At 45.3% G+C, this 15,309-nt stretch overlaps 3 protein-coding genes across 3 annotated transcripts; 2 read left to right on the forward strand and 1 right to left on the reverse strand.

Moving 5' to 3' along the window:
* Window positions 1–4,749: 4,749 nt before the first annotated feature.
* On the forward strand, window positions 4,750–6,493 carry LOC137838679 (uncharacterized). Its single transcript, XM_068647913.1, has 2 exons — window positions 4,750–4,767; window positions 4,904–6,493. Exons 1-2 carry the CDS (start codon window positions 4,750–4,752, stop codon window positions 6,491–6,493), a joined length of 1,608 nt encoding a protein of 535 aa, XP_068504014.1.
* Window positions 6,494–6,841: 348 nt separating this feature from the next.
* LOC137838680 (uncharacterized) lies at window positions 6,842–7,219 on the forward strand. Its single transcript, XM_068647914.1, has one exon. The coding sequence runs from the start codon at window positions 6,842–6,844 to the stop codon at window positions 7,217–7,219; it is 378 nt and encodes a 125-aa protein (XP_068504015.1).
* Window positions 7,220–8,093: 874 nt separating this feature from the next.
* On the reverse strand, window positions 8,094–9,272 carry LOC137838681 (uncharacterized). The gene has a single exon (XM_068647915.1). The coding sequence runs from the start codon at window positions 9,270–9,272 to the stop codon at window positions 8,094–8,096; it is 1,179 nt and encodes a 392-aa protein (XP_068504016.1).
* Between the last annotated feature and the right edge of the window lie 6,037 nt (window positions 9,273–15,309).

Here is a 15,309-nt window from a genome sequence, read left to right on the forward strand (position 1 = left end):
ACAAGGCAATCTTCACCTGCGCCATCAGCTGAGGAAGGAGCTGTAACAATGGCGCAAGTCTTGGAGATGATGCGAGGGCTACAAGATGACATGGCGGCGTCAAGAATGGCGCAAGAAAGGATGCAAGCGGACTTGGCTGCATCACAAGGCCGGAATGACGATTTGAACCGGGTTAAAGAGGAGCTGCGCAAGTCTTTACGGGCGCAGAGGGAGGGGATGGCGGAGGAAGGGGTGGCGCCGCCACCATCTCCCCCCAAGACCTTCCCCATGCCATTTTCGTCTGAAATCATGGGTGCAGTGGTACCACCAGGCTTGGTGGGGGTGAAGGCCTCTTTTACAGGGGTGGAGGACCCTGAGGCGCACCTGACGGCGTTTCATACCCAGATGATGCTCTCTGGAGGCTCGGACGCCGTATACTGCAAACTGTTCATGAGCACCCTCAGCGGGATTGCGATGGAGTGGTTCGTAAGCTTGCCAGAGGGCCACATCACTTCGTTTCAACAATTCTCGAAGCTGTTCATGGAGCAGTATATTGTCAACCAGGCACCCCCTGTGGTGTCGTACGATCTCTTTGACGTACGCCAGAACCAAGGTGAGTCCCTCCGGGACTACCTTTGCCGTTTTGGAGCTCAGGTGGTAAGGCTACCAGCAAGGACGAGGACATGCTGGTACATGCGTTCAAGAAAGGGATTCTTGCGGGGCCCTTTAGTGAATCCCTGATCAGGAATCGCCCCAGCACGTTCGCGGAGGTTAGGCGTCGTGCTGTGGCGCACATCATAGCAGAAACAACAGTTTCTGAGAAACGGGAAAGCGCGATCCCTAATAAGTCGCGCGCAGGACCCAGCAGGACTCAGCAGCCGATGAGGGTGCATGAGGCCAAGGAGGGAAAGAGGGCTCAGGGAAAACCTCGCCCTTATGAGCCTCAAAGGGACCAGAATGAAGGGCGCGCAAGGGAGAGCAATGCGCCCCCCAGGTTTGATTTCGTGGTGGAGCTGGCGGAACTGATCGCAAATTCCAGCCATAGCCGCAAGGCTGCGAGCACCAGAGAAGACTGACAAGGTGCTGGGACGAAAGAAAGACGTGTGGTGTGAGTTTCATAAAGCTTATGGCCATCCCCTCCGCACGTGTTTGGCGTTGGGACACCAACTCGCGGAGTTGGTGAAAAGCGGTTTTCTAAACGATTACTTGCGGGAGCCACAAGGTGATCAGGCATCGGGGGCCCCAGTGGGGGACCCACAGCACGAGGTACCGGTGCACGGTGAAGTGCACACGATCTCGGGAGGATTCTCTGGGGGAGGATGCACGGCCTCTCAGAGAAAGAAGTACGCGCGGTCGGTGATGGTAGTCGACTCGGCGGAGGAGGATCACTCCCCCGACGTTGACATCGTCTTTACCAGAGCCGATCTCCGGGACGTTGTGCCTCACGACAACGACCCAATAGTCATTTCCCTCGTCACGGCGGGGAGGAAGGTGCACAGGGTCCTCGTGGACCAGGGAAGCTCGGCAGACGTGATGTTCTAGCCAACTTTCAGCAAGCTACAGTTGTCCCCTGACCATCTGAAGCCATACCCGGGATGTTTGTATGGTTTCGCAGGGGACCAGGTAGAGGTGCGGGGCTATGTGGAGCTGAGGACCACATTCACGGATGGTGCCGCAGCCCGCACCGAGAAGATCAAATATTTGGTGGTCAATGCCCCGTCCGCCTACAACATACTGTTGGGAAGACCAACACTCAACAAATTGGGGGTTGTACCCTCAACGAGGCATATGAAGCTGAAGATCCCTTCGATGGAAGGGGTAGTCATTACCATAAAATCAGACCAAAAAGAAGCTCGCCGCTGCTACGAAAACAGTCTCAAGCAGCGGAGAGGCGTGTGCCATGTTACCACGACGCCGCCACCAGGGTCGGACGAAGGACGAACGGAAGTCGCGACGTTGGTGAGAGGCACGAGCGGTGATGTGGAGATGGAGGAAGCAGGGCTCGGGGGCACGGGAAGTGCCCAGGATGAAGCTGACGGAGGGAGAGAGGTCGCGCCTCGCGAGTCAAGGATTGCGAGGGCGGTCATCGCCAGCGAAAGAAGGCCCCACCCGACCGAGGGGTGGGTGGAGACGGAAATCAGGGGGAAAAGGTTCAAGCTGGGAGGACCGCTCGACGAGGGCACGCGACGGCAGATCTCCGGGGTCATCGAGAAGAACTTAGGTGCGTTTGCATGGTCAGCCTCGGACATGCCGGGTATTGACCCAGACTTCCTATGCCACCGCCTTGCGATGGACCCTCAGGTCCGGCCGATGCGCCAAAGGAGGAGGAAGTTCAATGAGGAAAAGAGACAGGTGATCCACGACGAAACCCACAAACTCTTGGCTGCGGGACATATTAGAGAAATCCAGTACCCGGAATGGCTGGCCAATGTGGTGCTGGTGAAGAAATCAAGTGGCAAATGGAGAATGTGCGTGGATTTCACCGACCTCAACAAAGCATGCCCCAAAGACTCCTATCCCCTACCTAGCATCGACGCCCTGGTGGATAGTGCGTCAGGGTGTCAGCTTATGAGTTTCTTGGATGCTTTCTCGGGTTACAACCAGATCAGGATGCACCCGATGGACGAGTGCAAGACCGCGTTCATGACCGAGCGGTCCTGTTACTGTTACAAGGTAATGCCGTTCGGGTTGAAGAACGCGGGGGCAACCTATCAGAGATTGCTGGATAGGGTTCTCTCGCCGATGCTGGGTCGGAATGTGCAGGCTTATGTTGACGATATGGTGGTCACCTCACGAGGGAAGGAGCAGCATGTCGCTGATCTGGAGGAGCTTTTCGCAACAATCGCCAAATACGGTTTGAAGCTCAACCCGGAGAAATGTATTTTCGGTGTGGAGGAAAAAAAATTTATGGGTTTCCTCTTAACAGAGCGAGGGATTGAGGCGAATCCCGAGAAGTGTGCGGCGATCATGGCAATGAGGAGCCCAGCGTCGGTGAAAGAGGTGCAACAACTCACCGGCCGGCTGGCGGCATTGTCGCGATTCATGTCCGCTGGAGGGGAAAAGGGCCATCCTTACTTCTAATGTCTCAAGCGGAACAGCAGGTTCGTTTGGACCGAGGAGTGTGAGGAGGCGTTTGTTGGGTTTAATAGTGCCAAAGTTCAAGAGGGGGGGTGAATTGACCTTTTAAAACTTTCTCGCAGAAACAGTGTTTAACACAGTTTTACAGAAAATAAATCGATTTATGTGAAAATGAACAGATTTATTTCAGCACTGTTTTTTTGTTTAAAACGCTTTTAATTCAGCAAGATTAACCACAAGATTATGCAGTGAGAATTTCCAGCAGCACACACACAATTATCAGATTTGTAAAACAGTGAAACACAAAACAGCAAGCCTCAATTTCAAGCAAGTGATTAAGGTTCAATTGATAGCATGCTAATTAATTGAGTGACCTTTGCAAACAAGCTGTTCCAGTGGCTTTTAACAGACTATGAGTGTTCTTCTTGATGTCAAGCAATTTTCCAGAAATTAAGAACAATGAATCACAGAACAGCAAGCTTCAACTTTAAGCAATTTGTTTAAGGTTCAATTAATAGCATTTACAGTTTCTTGAGCAGACTATCACAGTCAATCTGTTCCAGTGGCTTTTAGCAGATTTTATATGTTCTTATCAGATTAAAACAGCTTTTTCAGAAATCAAGAACAGTATGCACAGTGCCCAGAAAGAACCGATTTATTTTCAATTGAACAGATTTATTTCTTTGCTGTTTTATCAATTATGCAGAAACGAAATTGCAGAGAGTGAGAGAGAATGAACACAAGCAGTTATACTGGTTCACTCAACCTGAGCTACATCCAGTCTTCACCAACAACAGGTGGAAATCACTAAAACACAGTACAATCAAGTACACTTCCCACTGTTCTTGAAACCTACAAGAACTTAGGTACTCTTGCTGAAAAAACCTATTTCAGCACTCACACACACACATCCACTCTCCAAGAACACCTATCAAGAAGAGGATTCAACCAAACTATTACAAGTAATAAGAAGTGAAACGACTACACCTGATTGAGGTAACAAAGATCAGCCTTAAACCAGTAGGCAAGATTGCTAGAACAGTAGCTGCACCTCACACCAAGCTTTTGGAACCAAACCAAGAACAAACACTTTTTGATTTTCGAAATCTTTTAAGAACAAATGCTAATCCTTTGTAAACCTTTGATTCTCTGCTGTAAAACTCGTTTTTGCAAATGTATGAACTGTTGAATTGATATTGAACACAGAAAACAAGTTTGCCTTTTATAGAGAACCAACTTATAACAGATATTTAAAAAACAGTTAAAGCTGTTATAAAATGAACAGATTGAAAATAAAATGAACAGATTTATTTTCAAAAAGCAGTTAGAGAATCTGTTAAGAGAGGTGACTTAGTCAACCATTCTGGTGCAGAGATAAAACTGAAAACGTTTAAGCTTGTCATGGCACCAGAGAGAAAAAGAATCTATTCATTTACAGATGAACAGACTTATTTTTTCAAAACGAAAACAGAGAAAGTTTAACTAGTTAAAACTCAGTCGTTTTGAAAGGTAGAAGACTTAGTCAAAATACCTGATGCACAAAATCTAATTTTCACAAGACATAGCCAAGGCATCAGTGTAAAAATGAATCTGTTTATTTAGAAAAGAACAGATTTATTTTTCTGCAGTAAACGTGCTTTTTGTAAAACATGTGAAAAACAGTTTAGGAAAACTTATGCTTGTTCTTATCACATGGTCAGTGGTTATGAGGTGAGTTACTCAGCAAAAAGCCCACTCTTAGACAACCTCTAAGCACTAACAAAGATACACTTAAAGCAAAGCAAAATGTACATATAAGTCTACATCAAACACAGCATATAAGCCATCATCAAACACAATCTTGAAGGGGCAGCAACCATCTTCAACAGCGTTCGTTAAGCTGAAAGCGTATCTGGCTAGCCCGCCGGTGCTGTGCAAGCCACAGACGGGCACCCCTCTCCGTTTGTACTTTGCTGTAACGGAGAGGGCGGTCAGTTCAGTTCTGGTCCAGGAGCAGGACCAGGTCCAGAGACCTATTTATTTTGTGAGCAAGGTGCTGCAAGGCCCTGAGGTAAGGTACCAGGCTCTGGAGAAGGCAGCCCTGGCAGTGGTGTTCTCAGGGAGAAGGCTGCGTCACTACTTCCACAGCTTCACGGTGGTGGTGATGACTGATCTGCCAATCCAGAAGGTGCTGAAAAAGCCCGATGTGGCGGGAAGGATGGTGAAGTGGGCTGTAGAATTATCCGAGTTTGACATCCGATACGAACCCCGAGGACCGATCAAGGGGCAGGTGTTTGCGGACTTCGTCGTTGAATTGTCATCGGGCGCTGCATCGCCAGAGGGATTGGTCTTCCAATGGGTCTTATCGGTGGACGGATCCTCAAACCAGCAGGGGAGTGGCGCGGGGGTCATTCTGGAAGGCCCGAACGGGGTGCTGATCGAGCAGTCCCTGCGTTTCGCCTTCAAAGCCAGCAACAACCAGGCGGAGTACGAGGCCCTGATCGCCGGGATGTTGCTCGCAAGGGAGATGGGTGCGAGAAGGTTAATGGCCAAAACCGATTCCCTGTTGGTCACTGGGCAGGTAACGGGAGAGTTCCAGGCCAAAGACCCGCAGATGGCTGTGTACCTCGAGTACGTGCGCACCCGTGAGGCATCCTTTACGGCGTTTGAGTTGATTCACGTGCCGAGAGAACAAAATGCCAGAGCTGACTTGCTCGCCAAGCTAGCCAGCTCGGGCAAGGGGGGAAGGCAGAGGACCGTCATCCAGGAGACGTTAAAGGTGCCTCGCGCGTTCGTAACAGACAACCAGGTGTTGCAAGTGTGCAGATCAAGGGAGCGTATAGCGATCAGTCATCGGTCCCTCACTCAAGAAACCTTAAGAGCACCGAGGGTGAGGGCGCGACCGATGGCATCCAATGAGGTGATGGAAGTTGACGCCGCTGGAAGGGTTGACACGTGGATAACACCATACCAGCGGTATTTGGCAGATGGGGTGCTTCCGCCGGAGCCGGCAGAGGCAAAAAGGATAAAGAAGAGCTCAAGCAAATTCACCCTCATCGATGGGGATCTCTTCAAGTTTGGGTTCACCCATCCGGTGTTAGTGTGTGTGCACGGAGAGCAGTGCACGAGGCTTATGTCGGAGCTCCACGAGGGAATATGTGGGAGCCACGTCGGTGGTCGCGCCCTGGTAGGTAGAGTCCTTCGTGCAGGGTATTATTGGCCAACGCTGAGGGAAGATTGCGTGGGCTACGCCCAGCGATGCAAGCAATGCCAGCAACATGCAGATTGGCACAAGGCGCCTCCCGAAGAGCTGAGGTCGATTCACAGCCCATGGTCGTTCCACACGTGGGGAATCGACATCTTGGGGCCTTTTCCCCTGGCGATCAGGCAGATGAAGTTTCTGATCGTTGCCATCGAATATTTCACGAAGTGGGTGGAGGCAGAGCCGGTAGCGTAGATCACCGCTCACAAGGTTCAACAGTTTGTGTGGAAAAACGTTGTGTGCCGTTTTGGGGTGCCCAAGCGCCTGGTCTCCGACAATGGCACCCAATTTACAAGTCACCAGCTGAGGAGCCTATGCGAGGAGGTGGGAATACAGCAGGTGTTCGCCTCGGTAGAACATCCTCAAACAAACGGGCAGGTGGAATCGGCCAACCGAGTGCTGCTCAGAGGGCTGAAGAGAAGGGTGGAAAAGGCCAAAGGAACGTGGGCGGAAGAAGTTCCCCAGATCGTATGGGCCTACCACACCACTCCGCAATCTAGCACCCATGAGACACCCTTCAGTTTGGTCTATGGGTCAGACGCTATGATTCCCGTGGAGATACAAGAAAACTCACCAAGATTTCTGGGCTTCGTGGCTAAGAAGTCCAATGAGGAAAGAAAGGTGAACTTAGACCTCTTGGACGAAGTGCGAGAAGAAGCCAGGGTCAGTGCTGAAGCTGTAAGGAGAAGGGTGGAACGAAGGCACAATTCCAAGGTGAGGCTGAGGCAGTTCCAGGAAGGAAATCTGGTGATGAGGAAAGCACATCAGCACGAGATAGGAAATAAGCTGTCCCCCAAGTGGACAGGCCCGTTCAGAGTGGTGGAGACGCTGGAGAATGGCGCTTATCAGCTGGAGGCCCTGGATGGAGGGGCGATCCCCAGGACATGGAACGCCACGCACCTGAAGCTCTATTTTAGCTGAAATTGTAAAGTAGTTGTGCTCCCGCACTAGTATAAACAATTTGAACAGTTCAGGGGGCATTCTTTTTCCCAAGAGAGGGTTTTAATGAGGCCACCAAATAGAAAAGAAGTTATCACCAAGAGTTTGCATAGTTCAAAGTTAAAATTTCCCCCCCCTTGCCCCAGGCGCGAGTGCGGGTGGTCGGTTAGGCCTCCCTCGCCCCAGGCGCGAGTGTGGCAACCGGTTTAAAGTCCTCCTCACCCCAGGCGTGAGTCCAGGCGGCTAAGGTTCGAAATGCCAGGGGTGCTAGTAAGTCCAAGAAGGGAAGGGAAGGATTTCGAGAAACACCCTTACCCAGGTGGCATAGCATAAATATTGGCACAGTAGAGCTCTTAGTTAAACCCTTTCTCGCCCCAAGAGTGAGAAGGTAGAGGTACGGCCTGAAGTGCCAAAGTTCGATGACCTTGGGGCAGGCAAGAGGGGTTGTCGCGAAACACTCTTCCCCCCGATATCAAGGCATCATCTTACACCGATTGGTGTTAGAGTCCTCTATGCATTTAGCACTAGAGCGGCAGAATAACCTAGAAAGAAATGGGACGGAGGCACGATGACCGATGAGGAGGTGGTTGCAAGGGTTCAAACCTGATCGATCATCGGCGATCGAAGTCATCAAAGGTCACTCGGGTGATTGAAGTTAGAGGTAAAAGGGGTTCGAACGCAGTTAAGGTTTGGTATCGAGCTCGTTTGTGTTAAAAAGTTAATCGCGCAAAACAAGGAATAAAAGCGAAGAAGTGCACAATCAAACAAGCAATGGCAGGAAAAGAAAATTCAGCATATACAGTCGAAGTTTACACAAGTGTTTATAAGCAAATAATAAGGGCCACATTAAGGGCAATCAAGGGCGGACAATCTTGCCATCCACCACCTCGAAATTTATGGATAGTTGGGAGCGATCTACCTCTGGGAAGGCGCACTTGAGTTGCTCGATAGCAAAGTCAAAGCCTTCAGTAAAGGTATCGGCCGCCTCCTCCCATAGTTTGGCCTTCTCAGATTCAAACCCAGCTTTGTCGGCCTCGAGCACGGCCTTCTCGGTGGTCAAGGTGGCAATGGTTGACTCGGCATCTTGTTTCTGATCGCTCGTGGCGAGGGCCTCCGTCAGGTTTGCGTTTTGTTGACGCATGTAAGTGGTCTCAGCCTTGAGTTGGACGGCCTTACCCGTCGTCTCCATCAGCTGGGAGTCGAGAGTGGCGACGGCGTCCCCCATTAGCATCTCAGTTTTGATAGTTTCTTGTATTTGTTGGACGCGCGCCATTTGGGTCTCCTCCAACATCTTTTTCAGCATGCTGTTGGTGTCTTGCAAAGCCTCATAGTCACTTTGCAGCGACTCCTGTTGGCCAAGCAGTTCCTTCACCCTACCCTCTAGCTTCTCGAGGCGGCGATGCCGCGTGGAAAATTCCAGCGAAAGCACCATCTGACGGGCCAGATGAAGGTCCAACTCACTGGAGCTCCACTTGATCAGCTCTTGGTTTTGCAGCAGCTGCTTGGTCAGGCGGAGAACCTTGGGAAGTCCCTCGGCGCTGGGGCCCGTCACTCGGAAGGAGCTCTCTCCACCACCCTCAGTGGTGGTGGCGGAGTCTTGGGGGCGCGGTGATGGCAGAGGGTGAGGGGTCTCCTCTGAACGCACGATCCCACTCCCAGCTGCTTGGGTAGGTGGGGGTGACTTTGCTGGGGGTGGGGAGGAAAGGGGGGCTGGTGATGGTGGGCGCTCGGGGGATGCATGAGCCTGAGGAAGCGGGCTGGCATCGCCTTCAGGGCCCTCGGTTCCTTTCCTTTTCCGTTGGACTAAAGGGGACCCGGAGCTCTCCTCCTCAACGGTTATGACGGTAGTAGGGGCCTTCACCAACCGTCTCCTCTTCTTGTCACCCCTAGTTTCACGCCCTTCAGCTGGCGCGACCGAGATGGGGGAAGCGCGAAGAGGCTCGGCGGTCGCCTCCACTTCGGTAGGGGCCCCAGCAGCCTGTCGGCTCCTGGCTAGGGCAAGCAGCCTTTGCCGCCTCTCTTTGTCAGAAGTCATGTCTGCATCAGTTCAACGCGGCGAAGGGTTAGCATACCAAGTTCAAAGAAACAATTCAAAGCATAGAAAAGCAGTTAGCAAGTATGTGCATGAGGGGCAGGTAGATGAGGAAAAGAGAAAACAAACCGATGTATCTTTCGAGCTTTTCAGCGTCGAACTCATGCGTGATTATGGTGGACGAACCAAATTTGGCGCCCAAGCCAGAGAGGAGGCCACAAAGCTCGCGCTCGTATGGCGCCATGGTCTCCAAGCCTCTGGGCTTCCTAAACTCCACCTTAGGAACCCAGTAGAGGGGAAAGCCCTCGAGAAGGGAGGGGCTGCGTCGGTTGGAAGTGATCATGTAGAACCTGCCTTTCCAGTCCTTGAAAGACTGCTGGTACAGACCCAGGATCACCCTCCCTGTCACACCGTTTAGGTTAACCCACGACCTATCACCTGGGTTCTTAGCCTCGAAGAAGTAGAGGAAGACGTCGGATGATGGAGGGTGCCCGAAATGGTTGCACAGGATTTTGAACGCGCGGATGAAGCCCCACGCGTTCGGATGAAGTTGGCAAGGAGCAACGTTTAGCTCAGTAAGGAGCTCCTTCACAAAGAAGGTGAAGGGTAGGCGGAGGCGCAACCTCTTAAAGATCACCGAGTAGATGAATGTGAAAGGCACCCCATTGGTGGCCCTATCATCTACGCAGATAGGCATGCCTGGGGGGGAATGCGCATGCCCAGGTTCCGGTCGTCTTCTCTATCGATAGCGCGTGACGACTCGTCATCAGCACCCTTCAGCAGGGTGGCGAGATGATCGGTTGGGAGTTGGCTGGACGTTTCGGCGAGTAGGTGGAGGGGAGCCCACTTATACGCTTGCGCGTAGTCCTCTGGAGCGAGCGTCGCCTGGGGCTTTGTGTCCGCCGAGGGAGTGGCACTCGTGGAAAGCGATGAAGGTGCACTGGTGGAAGGCTGTGCACCCGAAGACGAGGTAAGGCGCGCGGTATTTTTGGTGCGAGCCATTGTCTGTAACTACAATGGAGAAGGGAAAAGGTAAGGAATCAGTAAAAACAAGAGGAAGACGAATGGAGCAAACGCTATGGTTCGAAGGAGGTAGAGGAATGAAAACGACGAAGGGGAAGAAGAAGTGAAACGCAGAAAAACCAGAAGAAGCCTTGGTACAGTGCGGGAAAGGGAAAAACGACCCATGATGTATGCACAACGCAGTTTTTGAGCAATGCAATCGGTAAAAGCTATTTAAATATGCCATAGAGGGAGAAAGGGGGTACCTTTTCGTGATCGCGAACGGTTCCTGGTACCCTGGGAATGGAGAAGATGAATCGCAGTGGGAGGGTTCGAGAGTTGCAGAAAAGCGTGTTGGAGAAGATAATGGAACAGTGGAGGCGCGTAAGTTTTGAATAAGGGAAATGCAAACGATGTTTCACGCTAGCCGTTGATGCGCACACGTGTCACAAGATTAAGTAAGGAGAGCGTAATGTCACTTAAAGCGCAATATGTGATGTGGCACGTGATGTGGCGTCACTTGCCACGTGGCCACCGAGAACGAGCACTTAGTCTCTTCGCTGAGAACGAGTACGCAGCTCGAGACTGGGGGGCTTGTGATCCGGTCGGTCACATTTTAGGGTGACGTCAGCGACCGATGTCCACGTGGGCCGTTCTTAGTGGGACACGTGGGCCAGGGAAGCTGATACATCTTGAAGAGAGCGATCAGAGGGAATGCACGATCAGCGACCAGGTGAGCCACGAGGATGATCGGTCGTTATGTCACACGCAGTTATGCTGGGATCGAGAGGGAATTCTCGGTGAGAGCGCTGCAGCCGAGCCTTGTGTGGCATGGCGTCGGGAGTCAGAGGAGCCATATGCCCTTCGGTACCGTGCACAAGAGTGGTCTGAGGAAGTTGGCGATCGTGGCGTGCGTGGGCAGAAGGGGTGATCGTTCACGCGACAGGGAACACCTGGTATGCGCGCTGATCCAAGTCGCACCTGGTACCTACATTGAGGTTGCCCGAGACACCCAACATATGGAACACGCTAAGTTACTTCGTACGCGAGTAACCTAGGGGTGTGTCAAGGTATATAAGGGGGTTCCATGTTCATTTCTAGGTACGCTTTTCATACGGATAAGTGGCTAGTTTTCGCACAGAGAGAAGAGAGAGAATTCGCAGAGAACACGGTCCTTACAGATATCACAGAGTGAACTACTCTTTGGTGGTTTTGTTCGCTGACTTACAAAAGGCAGAGTTAGACGTTGCGGAGCCTTCAAAGGACAAGTCACCGGCAAAATCAATAATTAATAAAATAAAATTATTAATATTATAAAATATTATGAAATACTATTAAATATTATTAACATTATTAAATATTATTAATATTATTATTAATGTTATTAAATATTATTAATATTATTTAATAATATTAATGTTATTTAATATTATTAATATTATTCAATATTATTAATATTATTCAATATTATTCAATATTATTAATATTATTCAATATTATTAATATTATTCAATATTATTAATATTATTCAATATTATTAATATTATTCAATATTATTAATATTATTCAATATTATTAATATTATTCAATATTATTAATATTATTCAATATTATTAATATTATTCAATATTATTAATATTATTCAATATTATTAATATTATTCAATATTATTAATATTATTCAATATTATTAATATTATTCAATATTATTAATATTATTCAATATTATTAATATTATTCAATATTATTAATATTATTCAATATTATTAATATTATTCAATATTATTAATATTATTCATATTATTAAATACTATTAATATTTTTAAATATTATAAATAGTTTAATATTATTAATATTATAAATAATGTTAATTTTATATATATTTGTATTAATAGTATTTATATTATTAATGTTATTATTACTAATATTATTAATTTTGTTATATTACTAATATTATTAATACTATTATTATTATTAATATGGTTATTTTTATTTATGAATATTAATTATGATTTTATAATTCTTCATATTATATTAATATTTTTAATATTGTGCATATAATTATTATGACAATAGTTGTTAGGTAATGAAAATCCGTGGGTGATAGTTCGTAGGTAGATTTTTTGACCATGATGGGATTATTTTATTTATTTTTTTACCAAAATGGGTCTGTTTAAAAAAAATTACAAATTTAGGCAAGTTGTGCCAATTCGGCACGACTTCATATGCAGAAGTCGTCCCAATTAGGCACAACTTCTGCCATGTCATACTAAAGTTGTGCCAACTTGGCACGACTTCTGCCCTATCATATTGAAGTCGAGCCAACTTGGCACGACTTCTGCCCTGTCATACTGAAGTCGTGCCAACTTGACACGACTTCTGTCACGTCATAATTTTTTTTTTAATTTTATTGTTTATATATTGGGTAGTAAGTTATGTAATGTTAAAAATTAATTTGATACATAATTTTCTAAGAATGTTAGTTTTAAGGAACAAAAAATTGGATAATTGTGTATGGATCATGTTTGAATTGAATGAATAAATACATAGATAAAGAAAATGAATGTTCTAAGAGTGTTATGAATGAATAAATACATAGATAAAGAAAATGAGGAAATTAATAATCAAACTTGAATTGAATTTTATTATTAAGCTTGTATATGCGGACAATTATGACGTGGCAGAAGTCGTGCCAAGTTGGCACGACTTCAGTATGACGAGGCAGAAGTCGTGCCAAGTTGGCACGACTTCAGTATGACAGGGCAGAAGTCGTGCCAAGTTGGCACGACTTTAGTATGACATGGCAGAAGTCGTGCCTAATTGGGACGACTTCTGCATATGAAGTCGTACCAAATTGGCACGACTTGCCTAAATTTGTAATCGTTTTTAAACGGACCCCATTTTGGTAAAAACAAAAAAAATAACCCCATCATGGTAAAAAAACCTCGTAGGTAATAGAGATTCGTGGGTAATAGTTGGTAGATAATAGAGATCCGTAGGTAAATGTTGGTAGGTAATAAGATCCGTGGGTAATAGTTGGTAGGTAATGCTAAATTTACCTACGGATTCAAAATCTGTGGGTAATGTCCGTAGGTAATGCTGTTCATAGGTAATATCCGTAGATAATGCTGAATTTACCTACGGACTGAGATCCGTGGGTAAAAATTCGTAGATAATACTAATTTTTTTTGTAGTGAATAAAATCTCAGTAGGTAGACACTCTGAACAACAAATAGAAATTTGTATCTTGTATACTTATATTATTACTTGATTGTTCTTGTTTTTATCTTTGTCTTGGAGTCCGTGATATAGCTTCTTGAATTTGAACGTCAGAGCTTGAAACTGCAAGAATTCCTATTAAGAAATAAATCATTATACCATTGGCAATAAAGACATTTTTAAATTCTAAATAATATAATTGTCAATGAAAATCATTTATAGAATTTATATATTCCTAGAAAATCACTTGGTCATTGTGCTTTCAATTGATTAATTACCTTATATAAATATCTGGTATGATAAATCGTGTAATGTGTAAATGTTGTTGGTGTTATCTAGTTCGATAGACTTTCTAATGTGTAACATGTTATAAACACTATCTGGTTTGATAGATTGTCTAACTTATGACATGTTAAAGATGTGGGATGGTCTCTTATGTACTGTAGTTGTACAGAACATTTGTTAGAACGTAAACACATTTCAAATCCTCAAATGACATATATATAAAGTTCTTAGAGTGTTTTTCTTATCATCAAAAATTCCACATAAGTCTACACATCATCTGACTGTCTAGTGGGATATAGATAGTCTATAAGGTCTTTACACCATCTAGGGTCTTAATAGACTATACCAAGCCCAAAATAAATTATGCCCGACAGGGTATGGTTCTTTATAAATTTTGGATATTTTTAAAAATAATATTGGTTTTAGCTTCAAACAAAAACCTGAAATATAAAAAAATCCCAATAACAGTAAATAAATGTTTTAACTAAAAACTCTATACAAAATCATATAATTTAACCTAAATTTTTATCAATAAAAGAAATTATACTATCTATGTTGGAGAAGGAAAGTAACTCATTGTTCTCTCACATTTTGACATCATCATTGCAGACCTAAAACATTTCACCCACTTGATTATAGCATGTTCATAAAGGTAAAATAGAAATATAATATATATGTCACATTTATCTAGGAGTCAATGACACCTAACCAAATAATGGCTCTCATCCAATACGCTCTCATCCAATACATCACGTAGTAGCCACATTCAAACAAGTTTATTTGTCTATTACACTAAAATAAGAAAGAAGTGACAAAAATTAATTTCATACATCTTAGACATAAAATAATTTTATACGTATTACAATATGCCTACCCTTAAGGTAGATGAATTATAGTAACCTTGCTCTGCTCCTTAAATTTAAAACGCTAGTATCAGCCACAACTCCGCCACAACTCCAATTAAAACAAAGACATATGTTAGTTCAAAATACATTTATACTTGCAACATAATAAAAAAATGTAAAATTTTACCCTTATGATAAATTTTTCATTTCCCGTCTGGAGTTTTTTTTGGAGTGAAAAAAAACCACAATACTATGTAATCCTTTGGAATAATTGCAATCAATTGTCAATGGAACCTATAGTCAATGATAAACAGTTAGTTATATAATTACCATAATTTTAAAAGGTAAAAGTTAGAATACTAGTCCTTCAATACATGGAGCCATGTAAATATGTCTCTCAGAGTCACTCATCCCTATTTGCATGTATCATTGGATTTGAACCTTTATGTTTCCAAATTTCTGGATGCTCAAGAAATCCATGTTTTTCTTATTTGTCTTAGTCCACACTTAATTTGTCCATGTACCTAACATAATGAATTATAAGTTAAATGTAATTATTATAATATGAAAAATATAGACAACATTAAATGACTTACATGGCCCATAAATGAAATGTTTAACATGGAGGTTCCCCAAACAACCTCCAATGCATCTAGTAAGGATATGTACATAGTAACAACAGTATTATCA

The sequence above is a fragment of the Phaseolus vulgaris genome, chromosome 4 (assembly GCF_000499845.2).
Source record: "Phaseolus vulgaris cultivar G19833 chromosome 4, P. vulgaris v2.0, whole genome shotgun sequence".
NCBI lineage: Eukaryota > Viridiplantae > Streptophyta > Magnoliopsida > Fabales > Fabaceae > Phaseolus > Phaseolus vulgaris.

What these genes read in the sequence shown, in the direction of transcription:
- LOC137838680 (XM_068647914.1), top strand. Translation starts at nt 6,842, where the DNA reads ATGATTCCCGTGGAGATACAAGAAAACTCACCAAGATTTCTGGGCTTC.
- LOC137838681 (XM_068647915.1), bottom strand. Translation starts at nt 9,272, where the DNA reads ATGACTTCTGACAAAGAGAGGCGGCAAAGGCTGCTTGCCCTAGCCAGG.